The 21,274-nt window shown below is 43.8% G+C and overlaps 1 protein-coding gene across 2 annotated transcripts in view; it reads left to right on the forward strand.

Annotated features, from left to right (window-relative positions):
• Positions 1-21,274, forward strand: part of ARID3B (AT-rich interaction domain 3B) — a 455,909-nt gene that overhangs the window by 218,161 nt on the left and 216,474 nt on the right. For both annotated transcript variants that reach the window (XM_085643782.1, XM_085643783.1), the window contains exon 4: positions 10,710-10,782. In XM_085643782.1, coding sequence (XP_085499908.1) covers positions 10,710-10,782 — 73 coding nt within the window. The remainder of the gene's footprint in view (positions 1-10,709; positions 10,783-21,274) is intronic.

Here is a 21,274-nt window from a genome sequence, read left to right on the forward strand (position 1 = left end):
TCGGGGGTGGTTGGTGAGGGTTCAGTGTGTTGGTTCTTTGTCGAAGCTGTCGTAGATTCTCTTAATTTTATGGTGAAAAAAGGTGCTGAGTTTGTCGCAGAGGTCTTTTCAGGGTGGGATGTCGGCAGACTCGCTGGTAGGTTGGGTGAACTCCTTGATGATGTTGAAGAGTTATTTGCTGTTGTGTGTGTGGGTGGAGATTCTGTCTTCGGTCGCTTTTTTTCTCGTTTTTCTGATGAGTTGGTGGTGGACTCTGGTGGCGCCTCTGAAGTTGTTGTGGGTTTCTGTGGATTTGGTGTTCGTCTTTTTCGAGGCGGCGGCAGGTGCGTCTGGAGTCTCGAAGTTCGGTGGTGAACCATCTAGATTTCTTGGCGTGGGTATTGTTGTTTTTCTTGAGGGGGTTAAGGTGTTGGCGCTGATAGTGATCCATCTGTGCAGGGTTCGGGTTGCGGCGTTGGGGTCATCATTTTCTGCGACTAGGGGTGGAGTTGCTGAGTGATGAGGTTAGCTGGTCATCAGTGAGGCCTGGTCACTAAATTGTAAGATAATAAAGTCACAGAACATTTGCTCACGCACTGCATATAATATGATGGTGTCACAAACAAACTTGATACCTAATTTACTTGCAGTGTTATGCTCGCTGCGCTACATGTTCAATTTGAAACCACAAATGCAATGAATCTACTTGTAATAATTGTTTTTACTTGTTCAGATCTGTCATTTTTGTTGTGTTTTCACCTTAACAGGTCACATAGAAGGATCCACATTGTGAGATTCTTCCAAACACATTATTCTAATATGACAATCCTTATCTCATTTAGGATAAAATAGATATCTAATAAATCAGTAGATTAGTTCTATTTTTCCTGGTCCTGATGAATTGCCGTTGACTCCTTCGTGAGCAGATCTTTCGTAAGAAACATGTAGACCTCCAGTCAGAATCCAGGATTCATTGGTGTACTCTTGTATTCAAAGCTAGTTTTTAGGTCTCTTTTAGGCAGCGCTTGCGTTGTCTCGTCGAGACATGCTGTATTCAGGTATGGACTTTAAGCTTAGCCCATTTTATGGCCATATTTTCAATTGGCTCCTCTGACTGTCCTTTGTAAATAACTGCTTTTGATTTGTGAATAGGTTTAGTAGTCTCTCCTTAGTACCCCTCCTCTCTTCTGTTACCTCGAATGAGGACAGCCCCTCTTACAGGTGTTCTTCCTCTCTTAATTAACAGTTGATGAGCACTATTTAGTTAATGACTTGCTGAAGCAGTCACCACATGCTGCACGGACGGCCACCGCATTTCTTTTCCATTTACTTATTTTTGTAGCAATCGCGGTACGCCACACTTTAGCTTTAAATATCTAAAGCTAAAGCGCCTTGTGCCACCATTGCTACAAAAGTAAATAAATAGAAACAAATTGCGTCGGCCGCACGCCTTTTTCTCCCCTATTTATTTACTTTTGTAGGAATCTCGCCACACCATGCTTTAGTTTTAAACATATGAAGCTAAAGCGCGGCATGCCACCGTTGCTACAAAAGTCAAATTGAAAAAAAAGTCGGGCACACGGCGCTTTAAGATCTATTTATATCTGTAGCAATGGTGGCACCCGTGCTTTAGTTTTAAACATCTGAAGCTAACGTACGGTGTTAGGCGAATTACTTTCTGCAGTCTTTTCTTGCTTCTGCGCAGTTACATCTTCGTCCGTACTCGCACTGGAATTTCAGTGTCATGGATTTCAGCGAGTTTAAGCAAGACAACAGCCTCAGTAGCAGGGTAAGCTGTTCCTTGCTTCCTGTGTGTTTCAGCTTGCATTGTTGCTTGGAATTAAATTTGGTGGGCCTGGACCTGGTACTGGGGGATGTTATATTCTTAATTATTGCAGGGTGCAGTACCGTACATGGCTAATGGAGGTCCACCTGGACACCAAGTGACAGGGAAGGGTACTGCACCCTTTCATTGCTTCATGTGTTTTCATTTAATAGTTATGCTGCTACAAGAATATTATTTTAGGAAACAACAATTCTAACAAACATTCTCATTTGCAATTCCAATTGCAAATGCTTGATATTCTTGGCATGAGTCCTTATTGGTCCCCATTAAAGTTTTCCCTTGTTTAAACCGTCGGCAATTTTAAACAACTTAATCCTCCAATCTACCACCTGGCATCGCTCGCTCCAATCTAGTGCAGGGCATTCCTCGCCTTCCAGAGTATTAAAAGAATGCTATCTAAGAGCCCCCTTAGAAGGGCCTGCTGGGCACTGTAGTGCCCAACCAGCGCGAGGTACAGCCAGATAATGGCATGCTACTTTGGTGGGTGAGGGCTTGTGTATCCGATAAAGGATGCTTCCTTTTCGTGTCCTGTAATATACGCAACAACATAATATATGCACGAGAATAAGAATGTAAAAAATAAAAACGTTGTCAGTCTTTAATAAAATCTATCATTAGGGATTTTCTTTGACACACCTTTGTCTTCTGAACAGTACACCTTTTTGTTCTTGTCGAATTACTTTTCCTCTGAAAATTGAAGTCCGCTGGAAGTACTGTGAGGTCTCGCCATCTCCTGCCAAGTTTCTGTCATTGGTCTTTTTATGTTTTGGATAGTCTATTGTGCGGGAGGAGTGTTGTGCTGCTTGTTGTATTCTGGAGAACTGAAGTATAGGGCCACTGTAGGTCCTAGCCAATATTGTTAATCATTAAATGCAGTCTAGGTACAATCCAGTTGTTTGAAGAGCCTGAGGAGGAAAGCTCATGGTGGGATATAAAGTACATGGGTTGTGAATTGCATTTCTTTGCCTTGCTTTTAAAACCCAATTTATATTAGATTGGTAGCACACATACCGCTTATGACACCCAGAATAAAAAATTCTGTTATAGCATACTTTAAACAACTGCTGTGCAAGCTTGGCTGTGCAATAAATGCTAATGTTTTGAAATCCACCACATTCTACATGTTAGTCTTCATAATAAAAATTTTCTGTGCTCTCTCCATTCCAAACCTATGTAGGAACTTCTTGCATGGTTTACTGGTGGTAGTATAAAACGGCTACTAGGTCATGAATTTTGAGGTGAAATTTGTATAATGTAAAATCTTGGTTTTCAAGCCCATATTACTGGTGGTTTTAAATAGGACACTTAATCTCTTCTCTACAAATCACACTGAATTTTATAGTGCTGTTCACATGCATTGAGGCATTTGCCTTTCTGTCGGCGTATTAAAAAGCCTTGGAATGTGTCTATTGGTCTTTACTGAGGCAAGCATGTATTCCTGCATCGGAATGCATGACCCAGTGTGTAGTAATCGTATAGCTCTTCAATCCCTGATGGCACATCACACACAATATTATGCTGCATAGCTAAACACTTATAAGGTCCCAAAGGCGAGACCTATTGGCTATGCCAATGCTTGTTGTGATTTGGCGTAAATCTGTTCAGTAGTTTAAAATGAAGGTTCAAAATGTATGTATATTTCACTCCGCAGAGAATCAGCTAGCCAATAAATCTTTTTTATTTGCTATGTTCGTTTTTTGTAGTTTTTGTGGTAGGTGCCCCAGGGCCCACCAGGGGCAACCACAACATTTCAAGACGAGGAAATAGCAAGAGTAACAATCTTCTCCTTTTCCTGAGTCCGGCACCCTCTCAAAGGCACTGAGGGCAACAGGTGCACACTCCTTCAACAGGATAGACAGATGAAATTAATTTTGGTGTTGGGGGCAGGGGGAATGAATAGTAGGTAGGCAGGAAAGAAATACAAGGCATAGCCATTTTGTAACATCTGTAAAACCCATCTGTCAAAAGTGATCGATTGCCATCCTGAGAGGAAATACTGAAATATGCTCCCACTGCTTGAAAGAACAAACAAATTGATTGTTGGCTGTTGTAAAAGGGGAGGAGGAGTTGTAAGAAAGATTCCCCTGGAGGCCAGGACACAGTCTGCAGACCCGCATTCACGACTTCGAAAGGACTGGGCATCACTGGCTTCTAAATCTGTTTAAACAACAGTTATATGGAATAGCCTCTAAACCTTCAGAAATTATGCGAAAACAGTTAGGCACTTATCACACAATTAAGTTGTGTCCCAAGCACAGACACCAAAGACACCTTGTGCGAGTCTGCAACATCTGCCTCCTACATTGATGGCATGACTTGAAACATGTTTATGGTGGGAACATCATTCATTAGCAGGCTGAGATAGTTTGGAAGTCGCTGGAGAACCCACAAAAGCAGGAGCTGAGTTTCGGATCCACATCGGAAGGCACGGAAATAAAGGAACGGCGATCTGCGAATGTGCGGGTGGTGCTTATATGACGGTCCACTCTAACTTCCGGGGAGGTATGGAGCCAGCGGGGGAACCCAAACCGCAGAATAGAATTCCACAAAATTTGGCAGAGAGCTAGATACTGGTCCAGAAAGAGTGCTTTTTGTAATTTGATGTACATCAGTTCAGTAGAGTTGGAGTAATTAAAACAAAAAAAGATATGTAGGTCTAGAACCGTGTATTTGACGGATCTCATGGTGAAATAGATTGGCTGCCAACACTTCAACTAGGAAGCAGTGACAGCCATCTTGGAACTCTACACAAGTCCCACTTGGGGCCCAAAATGTTTTTTTTTTTTTTTTTTTGGTATGAATTGACAGAGGATTAACTATCGGAAAAAAAAAGTGTACTTTCCTACTCTTTTTTTCGTTTTTAAATTTTTTTTTTTAAACCTCCAGATGGGGCAGGTACAGTGGGGGGGTTGGGGTTTCGGACCCGGGGACACCATCCCCCAGAAAATGGTGGTGGGGGGTGGAATCATGCAGCCACCCTCCCTTGACAGATTTAGGCCGCAGAGACCCCATCCGCAGAGGCCTAATCTTTTATGAAAGGGGGGGGAAAAAGAAGAAAAGGGGGGGGCATGGAACACACCTCCCCGGGCTGATTTCGGCCCCAGGTATCCCATATTCCGGGGGCCAGCTGCAATTACAAAGGGGCCCCCTGCCTGAGCCATTAATGGCCCTGGGGACCCCATCTCCCAGTGATGGCTCATATGCTATGTCCAGGGGTGCCTACCCCGGGGACATAGCGGTTTACCTGCCCACACTTGATCTGATTGGCTGCCCCAACATTAACGATGTTGCAGCAGCCATTTTCGAAATCTAGAGCTCAGTCCCTTGTCCAATACAAAGGTAATAAAAAATAAAAAAAAAGTAGAGGGCAGGGTAACCTCACCTTTTAGCTAGCGCATGCTTCTCACTTGCGAAAGACTGTTAACAAAAAAGAGATTGGAGCCTGCCCGTTGCTTACCACTTGTTGGCTTGAGTGGCACTCTTCTTTACAGTCTCGTAATTGGTCAAGGCAGGCCTAACATCATTACCGTTCCTCTCTGTGGTACAGGATCCAACTAAATCCGTGCCCGTCCGCTGCTCCCCACGTGATTGAGGTATTAATTTGTTCTGTTTAACTTCTAGGGCCCTGGAACGTTCTTTTATGCAGAGTCTTCTTTTCTCACTTTGCACTAATTTTTACTTTTGTTTTTGCACATGTTGACTGTTCTCAAAAGATGAAGAATATTTTATTGTAAAACGACATTGTGTAATTTCTGAAAATCTTTAACACAAATTCCTGCACCGAAACCGAAGCAGCCATCTTAGGGGTAGCAGGTCAGCGGGCCAGATCTCCTGCCCCTGACACTATTTAGGCACACGCTGCTGCGAGCGTGCACCGAGAAGTCCTCCTGAGGCTCAGCCGGGAGAGACCTACGTTGCTTTGTTGCACAGATTTTAAGCTGCTACTTTGAATTGATTAGAGGTACATTGTTTTTTTAATCTTCTATGAAAATTGCTTACTTAACACACTTCCTGCTTTTGGTTAGAAGTCCTCCGCAGGGTGTTTAGCGGGACTTCCGACACCGAAGCAGCCATCTATGGGGTAGCAGGTCAGCGGGCCAGATCTCATGCCCCTGACTCTATTTGGGCACACGCTGCCGCGAGCGTGCAACGGACGCGCCGCTCGTGCGCCGATTGGCAAGCCCGGCTGCGCCCGTCCGTGCCCGAAACATGCTCAGCGCCAACCCCCCTGGACCAAACCCTCTAGGTATGAATCCACGAATAAGATCTACAGGGGAGGATATGAAAAAGCTTAATTTAATTTCTACTAATCATAATTGTAGTATTTTTCATCCTGAGGCTGTACACCCTGGGGGCCGCTTCCACTGTTCGGGATGTAATGCTAACAAACCTAAATTTGTCGTCCAGCCCATCACAGATATGAGACTTTCTCCACCCTCTATTAAGAGGGACGCCTCTAACTACCCGTGGAAATTTGCACTGTTTAGCGCCAGGTCTCTAGTTAAACATAGTTTAGAAATCGCCTCCCTCATTAGTGAGGAGAGAATTCACACAGCATTCATTACTGAGACTTGGACAGATATGGCGTCCGGGCCTGATCTTGTAAAAGCCACACCTCCAGACTATTGCTGTCACACTCTCAATAGACAACAGACGCGGAGGGGGTCATCTGCCATAATTCCATTATTGCATCTTTAGTCATTGAAGATTGCGAAGGACTGGAGTTTATTTTCAACTTCAAGCATCAATATAGGTTCAGTGGCACCCTCCTATATTGAGCACCGGGCCCGAGAGGCCATTTTCCAGCACAACTAAGCAGCATACTTGAAAGGGGGATCTGCACTAACTCCTATACCATTCTAGGAGATTTTAATTATCACCTTGAATTGCCCTTTGATCCAGACACCTCATCTACTTGACTTGATGAAAGGTGGAGCAATTGGTTAGGGGTGTCAACTATCAAGCCGGCCATACATTAGACTGCATCTTCTCAAATAATTCACAGCTCTCTGTAAATAGAATCTTGCCGCTAGTTTGGTCTGACCATTCGGCAGTCTTTTTTGAGCTCTCGACACCGGATCGCAAAGTACAGAATCTATCAATAAGTCATTCTAAAAATAGAGCCTGGAACAAGGTAAAAGCAGAGGATCTATAGCAAACATTAACTGACACGATCACTCCTACTCCTAGCAATCTGGACGAGGCACCCGATCATACACCAAATGGCTAGAAATTGCAGGGGACAAGGTAGCCCTTTTAAAATGCCTTAGCCATACTAGACAACATCCCTCCTCACCATGGTATTCGAAGGAGCTGAAGGACCAAAAGCTGGCTTGCAAACGCTTGGAAAGATTATGGAGGGGGGTGGGGGGGGGGGGAGCCTACAAGGAAAATTATTAGAAGGAATACAAAGCTGGCCTGGCACCATATAAACAACTACTTAAAAACACAAGTTTTTCGGCAACAAAATTAAATCAACCAAAAACTCCCCTAAAGAGCTTTTTAAAATAGTAAACTCTTTAGCTCACCCCTGCACCCCTCCCATTGCAGCCAGTCAAGAGCTTTGTAATAAAATTGCAAAAATTTTCTTTGAAAAAGTGAATAGTATATTTTTAACATTTTCAGATTCCTTTTTCCCCCCATAATATCGGTACGACTGAATGCCAGCTGGTTACTAATCCTGATATGCCGACCTTCAAGTTTTTTTCCGGTTTAAATGCATCAGATACCTGCAAACTATTGGAGAAAGTTAAATCAGGCTCTTCTACTGACCCCTGCCCGTGCTCAATTTTAAAATTGGCAGCTGAGCCTGTCGCAAAACAACTGACCTACATCATTAATAACATGTATCTATAAGGATACTTCCCCAAAGAATGGAAACATGCCTCCATTTTGCCTCTTCTTAAGAAACCTAACCTTGATGCTAGTGATCCCAATAACTTTAGACCTATTTCTAAGTTACCATTGCCGGCCAAGCTCATAGAAAGTAATTTGAACACCCAACTCAACAAATGTCTGCATGATTCGCTGGCCCTTGATCCAACTCAGTATGTGTTTAGAGAGGCCCATAGTACAGAAACGGCGCTCCTAAAATCCACAGAAGAAGTTAGGACTATACTGGAGCAAGGGGGAAAGGCTGTACTGATAATGTTGGTCCTGTCTGCGGCTTTCGACGCGGTCCATCACACTTTGTTGATGGACCGACTGGACGAGTTAGGGATCGAAGACACTGTGTGGAAGCTTCTTAAATCATTCCTCACTGATAAAAGTCAAACAGTGACATTGGATGAATATGAAACCAAATCTTTCTCCCTGCCCTGTGGGGTACTGCAGGGTTCGTCGTTGAGCCCAACATTATTTAGTATTTACGTGTCATCACTAGCTCCCCTAATTCAGAGCTTTGGGTTTACCTTAACGTCCTACGCTGACGACACCCAAATCGTGGTGACTTTACTACCAGAGGGCATACAGGAAACTGCGATAAGGCTGCAGGAGTGCATGAAAGCCGTGGGAGTCTGGATGTCCCAGAACTGTTTGAAGCTTAATTCCGGTAAAACGGATGTAGTACTTTTTGGAAACAACCCCACTTTCTGGACCTCTAGTTGCTGGCCAGAAGAGATAGGCTCGTTACCCACGCCAATTAAGAAGGGCAAGAACCTAGGAGTCTGGATTGATGACAAATTGAGTTTTAGGGACCAAGTTAACCATGTTGCCTCTACTACCTCATACATTCTTAATTCCTGCAAAAAAATAATGCCCCTTCTGCCGAAAGAAGCACAACAAACTGTAGTATCGGCCCTTTTAATTTCTAGACTAGCCTATTGTAATAGTCTATATCTTACGATCCGCAAAGGGTCGATGAACAAACTACAAATGTTGCAGAACGCTGCAGCCATACTTATAACCGCTACACCTAAATACAAGTCTATCTCAGCTAAAATAAAACCACTTCACTGGCTCACAGTCAGTAAACGTACTCAATTCAAGTCCCTGTGTCTTGTATTTAAAGCCCTTCATGGTATTGGACCAGAAGATCGTTTTAACTGGTATTTGCCAAAGAGAGCATTACGGTTAGAAGACCAAAAATTAATCAACATCCCTCGGGCAAAAAAAAATAACTGGGGTGGTAGGAGCTTTACAGTCAATGCGGCTAAGTCATGGAGCGCTCTACCGTTAACCCTTAGAAATATATCGAACCTCTTGCCTTTTATAAAGGCGTTAAAAACATGGCTTGTCTCTTATTAATCTGATATCTCTACCTTCCAGCAGGTCTTCTCATAGCGCCAGGACACCTTTGGGTATCAGTTCGCGCTCTATAAGTACAATTAACATCAACGGTACACTCAAGTCCACCCCACTCCAATGCACGCCACTCCACCCCTTTTCACCCCACACCAATCCGTCCCACTCAATCCATTCCACCCCATCCAGTTCACCCTACTCCAGTCCAAAACACTCACCCCAATCCAATCCACCACACTCCAATCCTCCTACCCCGCTCTAATCCAAAATGATCTCCCACACTCCAATTTTCGGCACTCCAAATGCCCCATTCCAATCCACGACATTCTGCCCCGCTCCAATCCAAAGCATTCTGCCCCGCTCCTTTCTGTTCCTTTAATCTGGCCCGCTCCTTTATTCTACCAACTCTAACATAGCATAACATGTGTATTTGTAAAGCACTCATTCACTGGTAGGTCTCTTGTTGCTGAATAACAGATATTCATTACCTAACTCCGTGATACTCATTTTATCGACCTCAAAAGGATGAAAGGCTGAGTGGACCCACATAATGGACGCATTAGTGCAGTAAGCCACCAGACCTGGCTAACCTTTACCACTCCAATCTAAAACGATCTGTCCCAGTCCAGTCCAAGCCACCCCAGTCCAAGCCACCCCTCTCTCTAGTCCAAGCCACCCCTCTCTCTAGTCCAAGCCACCCCTCTCTCTAGTCCAAGCCACCCCTCTCTCTAGTCCAAGCCACCCCTCTCTCTAGTCCAAGCCACCCCTCTCTCTAGTGCAAGCCACCCCTCTCTCTAGTGCAAGCCACCCCTCTCTCTAGTGCAAGCCACCCCTCTCTCTAGTGCAAGCCACCCCTCTCTCTAGTGCAAGCCACCCCTCTCTCTAGTCCAAGCCCCCCCCACTCTACCCCACTCCACTCTACCCCAGCCACTGGAGTCTACCGACTAGAAGTAAACTGTGGGTGTCCGGGTAACTATAACCCATGCCATGAAGTAACTATAACTTGTGCCTTTGCTGTGTTGAGTGTAGGGAATGGCCATGATTCACAAGAGTTGAATGCAAATGCACTAACACTGTGCCTGTGAGGCAATACAGGGCCTTTCTCAGTGCTGTGGTAACATGGAATTTGACCAATGCATTAAATTAATAATAATTTACATTTTATTAAGCAGTTGCTATAAATATCTGTTAATCAGCTAATTTATTTCTACTCTATTGTGTACATAAATTGTATATTTCAGTGTAAATGTGCTGAAGTGCGGCATAGAATCATTTGTTTAGCAGCTATGAGAATTCTGTATTAAATGTTTTTATCAGGACCATATATGTTCCTTTTTTTAAAAAATGTATTACATGTTAATATATAGATGCATTCAAAAGTTAAGATTTCCTGCTTTACATCCTAAAAAAAACAAAACACGCTGCTTTCTTTCCTTCTGACAGATCTGGTCTAATTTATTTTGTTTGTTTTGTGCACTATGACCACTTCAGCGAGTGGCAGATGTTTTTGCTTTGTGTTGTATCCTATGCTTTATGCAATGAATGAATAAATATATATATTTTAACAATAGATATTGTTTAGGTGTGTTTGGGGGGTGTGAGTGTAAATCTATTTATTCACCCCCACTCTCATTCCATTTAGCTTTATGAACTGGACAATGATCCACAGCGGAAAGAATTCTTGGACGACCTGTTTATTTTCATGCAGAAGAAGGGTGAGTGATGGTTGCCTTTAACACTAGATCACCTGTATGCAAATAATTGGTGTTTGTGCGATGCGAAGGATGCCCCACCTGGGATTATGTGAAGCTCGTGGGCAATAGTTGCTATGGCAATAAACATCCCTAATTTAAATAGGGAAATAAGCCAAATTAGCAAGGCATTAAATCAAACCTTCCTTATTCCCTTGAGCTGATTCTCTTTTGATGTAACCCCAACCTTCCTTCACCTACTCTTTTGGGCTTCAGGCTGAAAAATCCCTGCTCAAAATCTGACGAGTAACTGTTCAGTGCAATAGGTGTTTTCATGTCACCTGCTTCTACTGGTGAATCTCCTCAGCCCATAGTGGGCACTTTCAAAAGCCTAAGAAACGCACAGGGGGTAGAACCAGAAACTGAGAAGGGTTTGACCATGTTTCCTTGAATGTTTTAATGGTTAGGTTCGATTGGCCTAACACTCCATTTCCATTATAATTATCTGCAACTGTACTGGCCACCAGGCACCTTTTTGAAGCACCCACTTTCCAAAGAACATCACTGAACCGATACAGTAATTGAGAACTTTTGCAATGTTGGTTTCCTCTAAAGATGTTATGCTTTAGGTTAATGCTAATAGTGCTCTCAGGTAGTTACTAAAAACCGCTTTGTAGCACTTTACCAGAACACTAACATTTGTTATGTTTGAGTCTTCTTGCCTGTCACATTGATTACTTCTGTCATGCTGGCTACTTTGTGTAGCCTGACATGTCTGATTTCATTCTCTTTTGTCTTATCGTACTAACTTCAGTAGTTGGTGCTCTTGAATCGCTTTTCCAAACCATCAAAATAAGTGGTATACAGACTTGCTTTAAAGTCTGCAATTCAGCAAATGCTTCCAACCGAGAAGGACAGAGGGTACCACATACAGTAGAGTACACCCAGGTTTCCATCTGCTGTACCTTGGTATGTGTCCAGATCATTGACAGCGGTGATGTCACTGGAAGCCACTATGGTAATGTTGCTGCCTGATCTGAAGAGATTCTTTTAAGATGATTAGTTTTTATTTCTGTGTATTGGCATTGGCTAGAGGAAAAAAGAATTGTGGATTAAAATTAAAATGTGTGTTTTACTTGTTCAGAAATACCCCAGAAAGTAGATTGCCAGTAAAATCATTCTGGTCCCAACTTGGGAGAGTAAAATACTTGAACTAGAAATCTTTACCTAAACCTCTACTCTCCCGTGAGGGTTTTTCAATGACTTCCAAGCGACCTAAGTGTGCTAATGAATGATGTCCCCACCACAAATGAGTTTCAAGTTTGTAGAGACTGTAGAAAGTGGATGTCAGTTAGCTATTCGCATGAGGTGTCTTTGGTGTCTGTGCCTAGTTCTGAATGTTTAGAGGCAATTCCATAGAGCTGCTGTTTAAACAGACTTAGCAGCCAGTGATACCCAATCCTTGCTACTCCGTGAACGCAGGGCTGGCAAACAGCAGGGTCATCAGGCTTCCAATTCCTCCTCCCCTTTTACAACCAGCAAGCAATTTTAGTTTGCCCAACCAGTGGGAGTAGGATTCAATATTTCATCTCAGGCTGGCGGTCCATAATGTTCAACAGGTGGACTTGACAAGATTGTTCAAAATGGCTATACTCTTCCTCTATTCATTCCACCCTACCCTCGGCACCAAAACGAATTTCAGACAAGCCCCTGTCTATCCTGTTACAGGAATGTGCATCTGTTGCCCTCTGAGAGTGCCATAGAGAGAGTGCTGTACTCAGGGAAAGAAGGGGGTTGTTACTCTTGCTATTTTACTGCCCCGAAAAAGGAATAGGCCTCCGGCTTATCCAGGACCTTCGGCTCCTAAATGCCTTCCTGCGAAAGGACAAACTCCAAATTCCTATCTGGTCTGCACCTAGACAACTTGTTATCTGTTGATTTTTATGTTGACCCAGAGCATTTTCAATTTGCTCTCCTCCTCTTTAGCCTCAGCAGCACTTCGCGGGTGTTCACGAAAGCGATGGTGATTGCTATCTACCTTCAGAAATTGAGAATATCAATATTCCCTTACCTTGTCGACTGGCTGTGTAAGGTTGACATCTTCAGATGACTATGAACCTTCTGATGTTATTTGGGTTCACTATCCACTAGCCGACGATGCACTGGTCTTTTTTGCAGAGGCTCTCATTTATTGAAGCTATCCTGCATACAGTTTAATTCAAGGCCCTTCCTCTCCACTGCGGGTCTAGGACTTTGGACTATGAGCCCAGTGTTTCAGGCAGGGTTCCAGATCACAATGAGTGGCTGTGAAGCTCCTCATCAAGTATGCCAGAAGTCATACGTGCTATACAATGGAAATTGAATTTCCAATGGGTCCAGCCTCAAGGCAGTCTTGCTGCTGACATGTTCCGAGAGGGCTCAAGATTTGCAGTAGTGGCTGTTTGAACAGAGTTGGTCTAGCAGTAGGCCACTCTTCATTTTCCACCCAGAGCTGATGGTGGTGACTAACACGTCGCATCAGTGCTGGGCAGGTCATCTGGGTGCAACGGAGATCAGAGAATCTCCAGTAGTGGGGATAACTCCTCCTCAATCTGCTGGGGCTGCGGGCTATTCTGCTGGGTACTGGTCTGCTGTCACTAAGGGGAGGCTTGTGAAGATTCTCCTGAATAATGCCACTGCCATTTGAAACTGCAACTGTGCCGATACACTTGCAAGTGCTCTGTGAAAGTATCTGTCACATGGCCTTTTTGTTTTTGTCATTAGTCCAAGACTTTGCAGTGGACACTGCCAAACGTTATTTGTCAGCATTTTTTGCCTTTCTACGTTTTAGAAGTGTTGCAGTGAGGTTTATTAAATGCTTGACACACGTTTCCTTCCAAAACATTTGTGATGCCACAGTGTGACCAGAACTTAGTTTTGACATTTCTCATTTTACTGCATCCCCTGACTTTGAAGAACCTCTTCCTCCTAGTGATTGTTAGCTTGTCGAACTACGATAATTGTCACATTTTTCCTAGACAAATTGGTGCTGAGGACTCGGACAGCCTATTTACCAAAAGTGGACTCACTTCCATGTTAGGCAATAAATCACTACAAGCCCATTTTGCTTACCCCACTCATCTAAAGAGGTGGATCCACTCATTTGGTTGGCTTTAGGACCATTGAGTGGACGATCAGCTGTTAGTGGGGTTCTCTGGAGTGAAGAAAGAGAATGCAGTCGGGAAGAGGACATTGTTGAGATGGATAGTCCTTGGGGTGCCCATTTGACTGGGGCTATGGTGGCTACTACTTCATTGGTGCGCGAAGTGCCTGTCCTTCACATCTTCCATTCTGCAACGTGGGTGTCATTGCATACTTTAAAGTACTACTGTCTTGACAGCCAGGTTCAAGAGGAAAGTAATTTTGTCGAATTGATACTGCAGGATATTTTGGTTTAACCCCATTTTGCAGACTCCACAACGTGGGGAGGTACCTCTTTGGTATTTATTTAAGGTGAGAATCCCCTGTTAGAAGAATCCATCAGAAGAACAAGTTTTACAGCGCAAATCTTTTCTGGATTCACATGCTGTGCATTATTCCTCCATCTAGTGGTTGGGAATTGCTGTATTTGTCACTTTTTTTTTATTTTTTAGGTCTCGCCTGACCCAGCGCATGCGCTGGTCTGGCGAGACTTATTGAGAGGGCTCCAAAAAGTGCTACCAGGCCAGCCTAGAGCTACAGTGCAAGTGCGCGGGCTTTACCGCGATTACTTTCGCGGCTGCACGGCCGCTTTGAAGTTTGATCGTTTGATTTAGTTATGCAGCTGTTGCATGGCTAAACACTTATAAGGTCCCAAAGGCGAGACCTATTGGCTATGCCAATGCTTGTTTGTGTTTGGTGGGAGTTGACATACCACCATTTAGTGTACTTCTGTGACTTAGACGGGCTTCCTCCGGAAGCTCCTACCTTTGGTCACCATCTTTAGATTTTTTTTTTCAGCTGTTTGGTCTGGATCGTTAAGGAAGGAGCTCCTGAAATTTGGAGAGAAGAATCCACGAAAGTTGAAGGAAATAGTTCTACAGGTCAACGATGCCTACATTCAATGTTCCGGTCGTCGATTCAAGCAGTTGGAGTACGCCGAGAGGGTAAACACCAAAACTTCGACTAACAACCCGGAGAATGCGCATTCAGGGCGCTCCCTGCAAAAGGTAATGGACAAGACACCATTCAAGTTCTGCAGAAATTGTCGCCACTAGTAAGCACAAAGATTAGCATCCAGTATGCAACCTTTGTCTGCCGCTGAATCATTAAAGACAAGACTGCAACACGTGCTCTGCTTTCACCCAGAAGACCTTGAGGGTGAGAGAAAGGCAGAGAAAGGCCAAGTACAACATGCAGGGCTAGGGCCCATCACCATCGTTTCAAGACCTGGGCCTCTCCAGCGAAGAAGAGGACAACGTCGCCGAAGGGCCTGAAGTCGATGAGGACATAGATGTTGGACGTAGTTGTCAAGAAGAATACTTCTAAAGTGGTAAGAGATAAGTCGACCTTGAAAAAAGTAGACTAGTCTCGAAAAAAAGACGAAAAGAGCCTCGAAGGGAGCCTCTGCATCGAAGCACTAGATGACCGCAGAAGCATCCAGAGATTGGCACTCTGTCTGATCCTCTGACAAGGACTCCAGAATGGCAAGGACCAACGTAAAATCGAAAACGTCAAAAGACTGACCCGATAAAGACGCTTCATTGACCAAGGAGAGCTCGAAACAGGCTTCGACTAACGCATCTACGTCGGCAAGCGAGAAAAAGGCCGAAACTCTTGGAGTCGAAACGTACGCAGCCGAGGTAGAGGGGAAAAAAAGCAGTGCCTTGAAGCCGAAATGGCGAGCATACTTCAGCGCAGAAAGAATTCGACAAAAGCTTGAAGCAAGTAAAGATACCACCGAAAACTTCAACAGAAGTAGAGAAAGTCGTCGAGTTGCACCCCCATACGACACCGAACCACTTTAAGAATTCTAAGAGGAAGAGAGGAACGTAGATGGACACATGTATGTGGAGTCGGCGAACTCTGAGACTCAAGACCTCCAATGGCAAGCTCTTAAGTCCGAAACTCCAGAAGAGGCGATTAATACTTATCCCTAGAGGCCCTCACCACCAGATGACAAAGGGATGTACAATCAGGTGATTAAAAATGCAGCTGTAACGTATGGAGTGCATTTGGAAGAAGAGAAACCACAATCATGTTTTCTGTTGGAAACTTTAATGCCAACATTTAAGAAACCAATTCCTTCCAATGCTGCCAAGTGTATTGGATCAAGCAAAGGAAGCATTTAAAGAGCCCACAACATGCAGAGCATTCACACCAAGAGCGGAGAAGATATACAAAGATTCTTCTAAAGATGCACTTTACATCGAAGGGTAAGTAACAGTGGACTCCTATCCCTTCCACTGCTAGGAAAAGAGCAAATGTGCCAAACACTGTCAGACCACCACCAGACAATGAGAGTAAGAGGATGGACCTAGTGGGACAAAAGGTCAAGAGAAGTGCGGCAAACCAGTGGCGCATAGCCAACCCTAATGCATTGCTAAACCGGCGTGCATATCCGCATTGGGAAGACGTAGGGGAACTACTGAAACACCTACCGGAACAGTTCCAAAAGAGAGCTACCCACTTGGTGAAAGGGGGTAAAAACATTGTGAATTCATGCTTAAAGTCAGCTCTTGATGCAGCGTAAACATCGAGCAGACAAATGATGATTGGCATCACAGAAAGAAGGCATGCTTGGCTGAGAATCTCAGGTTTCAAACCATAGGTCCAAAGGAATATAATTAACTCACCATTCAATGGAGAACAACTGTTTGGGAGCGTTCTTGATGATAAACTAAATCAGTTGAAAAAAGACGAGACCGCAAGGTCTATGGGTGCTCTACAATTCAGAGGCATGCATAGGTGCACCCCTTCAAGAAGACCAACAGGTAGAGGTAGTTACCAACCTATTGCCTTACACCAAGCATACCAGCAAACATACCACTGATCAAGCCAAGGTCAACAGCAGGGCCAGCAACAGAACTAGCAGTACCAGCAGGGAAAACAGTCCTTTCCTGGGCGCCCCTGTGGAGGAGGCCAGTCACAAAGAGGCGGTCCACAGACCACAACCAAGTTACTGCGTTCTAAAAGGGGCACACTTAACAAAAAATCACCAAGTGTGCACACAGCATTACAACCTTCACAAACACAACATCTTGTAAACTAACAGTTCAGTCATCATACAACACCAGTGGGAGGCCAACTAAAATATTTCATCCATGAGTTGAAGGAAATAACTTTGGAACGATCGGTGTTCAGTATAATTCAATACGGTTACTGCATAGAGGTAAGCAAACTACCTCCCAGCAAAAAACCCAAGAAAAGAATACATTCACTAAGGGAAGTATCTCAATTACTGCAATAAGTACAGGAACGTCTAACAAAACTTGCAATAGAACATGTGCCTCACAAGGAGAGGAACAACGGCATTTACTCCACGTACTTTCCAATTTCAAAGGTGGATGGAACACTACGTTAGATTTAAGGTTCCTAAACAAGTTCATAAAGACACAAAGGTTCAAAATGAGTACGCTGCAGGAGGTGATACCTCAATTGCAACAAGGAGATTACATGGCAACCATAGACTTAAGACGCTTACTTGCACATTGCTATGAACAAGACACGAGAACCTATTAAGATTTGTGGTCAACAAAACACACTATCAGTTCAAGGTGCTGGCATTCGGCCTCAAATTAGCGCCCAGAGTGTTCACAAAGTGCCTAGCAGCAGTAGCCGCTCACCTAAGAAGACCGGTAATTCATGTTCACCCGTATCTAGACGACTGGTTGGTTAGAGCAAGCTCATACAGTGTCTGCAACCAGCATATACAACAGGTGATACAGACACTAGTTCAGCTGGGTTTCTCAATTCATTGGAAAAAATAATCGCCAGAACAAGTAAAGGTGTTCTTAGCCGCAGAATTAAACACTGTTAGGGAAGGCGTTCCCAAGCAGCAAGAGAAAATTAGACTTTCTAAAGTAGACTCCTCTTTACCAGAAAGGGCAACATCTGACAGTGGGGAAACTACTAGGAATGATGGTATCATGCATTCATTTAATTCCCAACAGCCGTCTACACATGAGACCATTTCAAGAATGGCTCAGACAACAATGGTCACAGTCAGCAGCGAGTTGGTAGGATCTAGTGGTAGTCACGCAAAACGTTTCAGATGTCATAGTGGAACAAAAGCAAACCTATCACGGGGCAGACCTTTCACACAACCAACCCCAACAGTGACCATAACAATAGATGCTTTCCAAAGAGTGTGGGGAGCGCACATGAACAATCTCAAGGTACGAGGATTGTGGACACTGTAAGATGCAGTGAAACATCAACTTTTTGGAGTTGAAGACAGTGTTCTTAGCCTTGAAAGCATTTCAGAAACAAGAAGGTGTTGATTCAAACAGACAGCACAGCGACCATGTTTTATAATAAACGAGCAAGGGGGGACTCAATCTGTAGCTCTCTCAAATCTAGCCCAACAACTTTGGAAATGGTCAATCCCAAAGAACATTGACATAGTAGCAATGCACTTAACAGGGAAGGACAATATCGAAGCGGGAAGACTGAGCAGACAAACGTCATCATCCCACGAGTGGGAGCTGATTCAATCAGAGCTCCAAAAGATTTTCAGGAAATGGGGAACTCCACAAATAGACTTATTTGCAACACTCCACAATGCAAAATGTCACAGCTTCGCATCCAGGCAACCATGCAATCAGTCCCTAGGGAATGCCCTGTGGATGGACTGCTCAGGGATATTTGCTTACGCTATTTCCTCGATCCCACTACTCCACAAGATCCTCAAATGCAAGATCAGCCAAATGACAATGATTTTCTTTGCACCACAGTAGGCCAGCCAGACTTGGTTCTTAGAGAAAGTGGAAATATCTCAAGGAACAATGCACAAATTACCAGAGACCAGACCTATTAACAATGCAAAACGGAAAAGGTGCTACACCCAGACCCAGAGAGCTTAAGCTTAGCAGCATTGCTGCTGTGGACTTGGAATTTGGACACCACAAACTACCAGAAAGTACAATGGCTGTTCGCAGAGAAGCAAGAAGGCCAACGACTAGGAAATGTTATACAGCTAAATGGAAAAAATACACACAATGGTGCCTAAAGAACAATCTGGCAAAAAAGATTACAAAAGAAAGAACAGTCCTAAAGTACTTGACACATTTACTACAGAGTAACCTAAGCTACGCTTCACAAAAGGTGCACTTAGCAGCAATTATAGCATACACAAGAGGAGAAACGGAGAAGTTTTTTCACTTATGTCGTGTCAAGGTTTCTAGAAGGAGCAAAAAATAGCACCACCAAAAATGGTGCCAGCCCCCACATGGAATCTGAACATAATCCTGACACAATTGATGAAAGCACCATTTGAACTGCTACACAAAGCAACGCCACAAATGTTCACTCTAAAAACAGCAGCCTTAGTAGCAATCACATCTCTATGCAGAGATAGTGAACTACAGGCACTGACACTACAGGAACCCTATTTCCAGATACATATTGGTCATGAGGACAGATCGACATTTTATGCCAAAGGTAGAATCAAAATTCCCCATAAATCGGACAATACAAATTCCAAGTTTCTTTCAAAACCCAAAGACCGAGGCAGAAAGAACTCTGCATACACTTGACGCTAGGAGAGCAGTCATGCACTACGTTGAAAGAACCAAAGGCTACAGGAAGACAAAGCAATGCTTTATCTGTTTTGCTGATAGCTTTTTGGGAAGACAAGTAACCAAGAATACCATCGCAAGATGGATTGCACAAGCCATTCAGCTGTCACAAACAAGCAGGTCAAACATACAAGGAGCACCACAGGCTCACTCAACAAGAAAGAAGGCCGCTTCAGTCACATTTCTGGCAAATACTCCAATTCAAGACATTTGCATGGCAGCAACTTGGTCTTCAATACTCATATTTACAAAACATTACTGTGTGGACATCCAAATGAATAAGGAAACCCAAGTGGGACAAAAGGTCTTACATCATCTATTCAAAAACCAATGCTCATCTTCCACCCAGCCACCACAAGACTAACAAACTGCTACTACAAAGTCTATGCCCAGCATGTGAATTCAGAAAAGATTCACACAGCAAAACAAATAGTTTCTTACCTGTCGGTGTAGTTTTGCAGCTTGAAGAATTTTCTGGATTCACTAGTGAACCTATTCTCCTCTGCCAGGAAGAATGAGAAAATCATTAAAAAAAAAAATAATCCAAAGATGGCGGCCAAAGGTGGGAGCTTCCGAAGGAAGCCTGTCTATGTCGCAGAAGGTCACCAAATGGTGGTATGTCGACGCAAACCAACCACAAAAAAAAGTGAAAAATACAGAAACTCCAGACCCAACCACTAAATGGCGGAATAATGTACAGCATGTGAATCCAGAAAATTGTTGCCAACAAAATGGTCAAGATGAGAAACTGATGTCTGCCTGCAGTGGTGGTTCTGATATGTGGTTCAGTTCAATCACTTTTGAGCAAGTATGGATCCAGTGCATAGCTGCATGTCACTACCTAGTCTCACATTGGGGGGGGGGGGGGGGGGGGGGAGAAAGTCCTATTAAAATCTCCAGATCCCTCTGGTGCCTAACAATATTCAAAGATGAGGAATCTGTGTTTAGATGGAGTATCGACCAGAAAGAGCTAGATCAAAGGTAATTAATTTGTTCTTGCATACAGGGGTATTCGTTCAACCCAATATAACCTAACCATTGCAGCATATGCGGACGATACATTACTTTATATATGGCACCTTGAACCAATGTTGCAGGAGGTGGGGAGATTTGGGTAGCACTCTGGGTTGTACATTCATTGGCATAAGTCAATAATATTTCCGTAAACAACGGTCACCTCCCCCATTCACACTAAGTGCCCTATTGAGTGGACCACGGACCCAGTGAGATATTTGGGCATAAAGGTACATACAGATCCGGAGGTCGTACTATCTGAGAACTACGGATGCGCGATAAAAAGACTCATAGAGGTTATTGACAAATGGATCAAACTCCCATAATCTCTGATAGGCCGTATTGCATTAATGAAGATGGTGGTGCTCCCTTGCTTTCAATTTTTTTTACGCAAACATCCCCATCAGTTTACCTAAATCTTTTTTCCACAGTGTACGTACATTGCTAACACACCTGGGCTGGAAAACCACCTTGAGTAAAATGGGATGTGCTAACCAGGCCATATTTGGAGAGTGGGCTGAACGCCTCAGATATGGAAAGATACTATAGAGCCGCACAGACACTACATGCGCATGGTTGAATACATGGCCCTCATAATTTGCATGGTCTCCCCCACTCCACTACCTATATCGCTGACAGGTGGCTCTTGGAATAAGCCCTGCACAATTGACCCAGTAGGTTGCACAGGGTCTCAATTACCCAAAATACGGTCCAACGGCAGCTTGGCGCAATAAACTCTCCCAAAC

The sequence above is a fragment of the Triturus cristatus genome, chromosome 3_1, assembly GCF_964204655.1.
Source record: "Triturus cristatus chromosome 3_1, aTriCri1.1, whole genome shotgun sequence".
Lineage (NCBI taxonomy): Eukaryota > Metazoa > Chordata > Amphibia > Caudata > Salamandridae > Triturus > Triturus cristatus.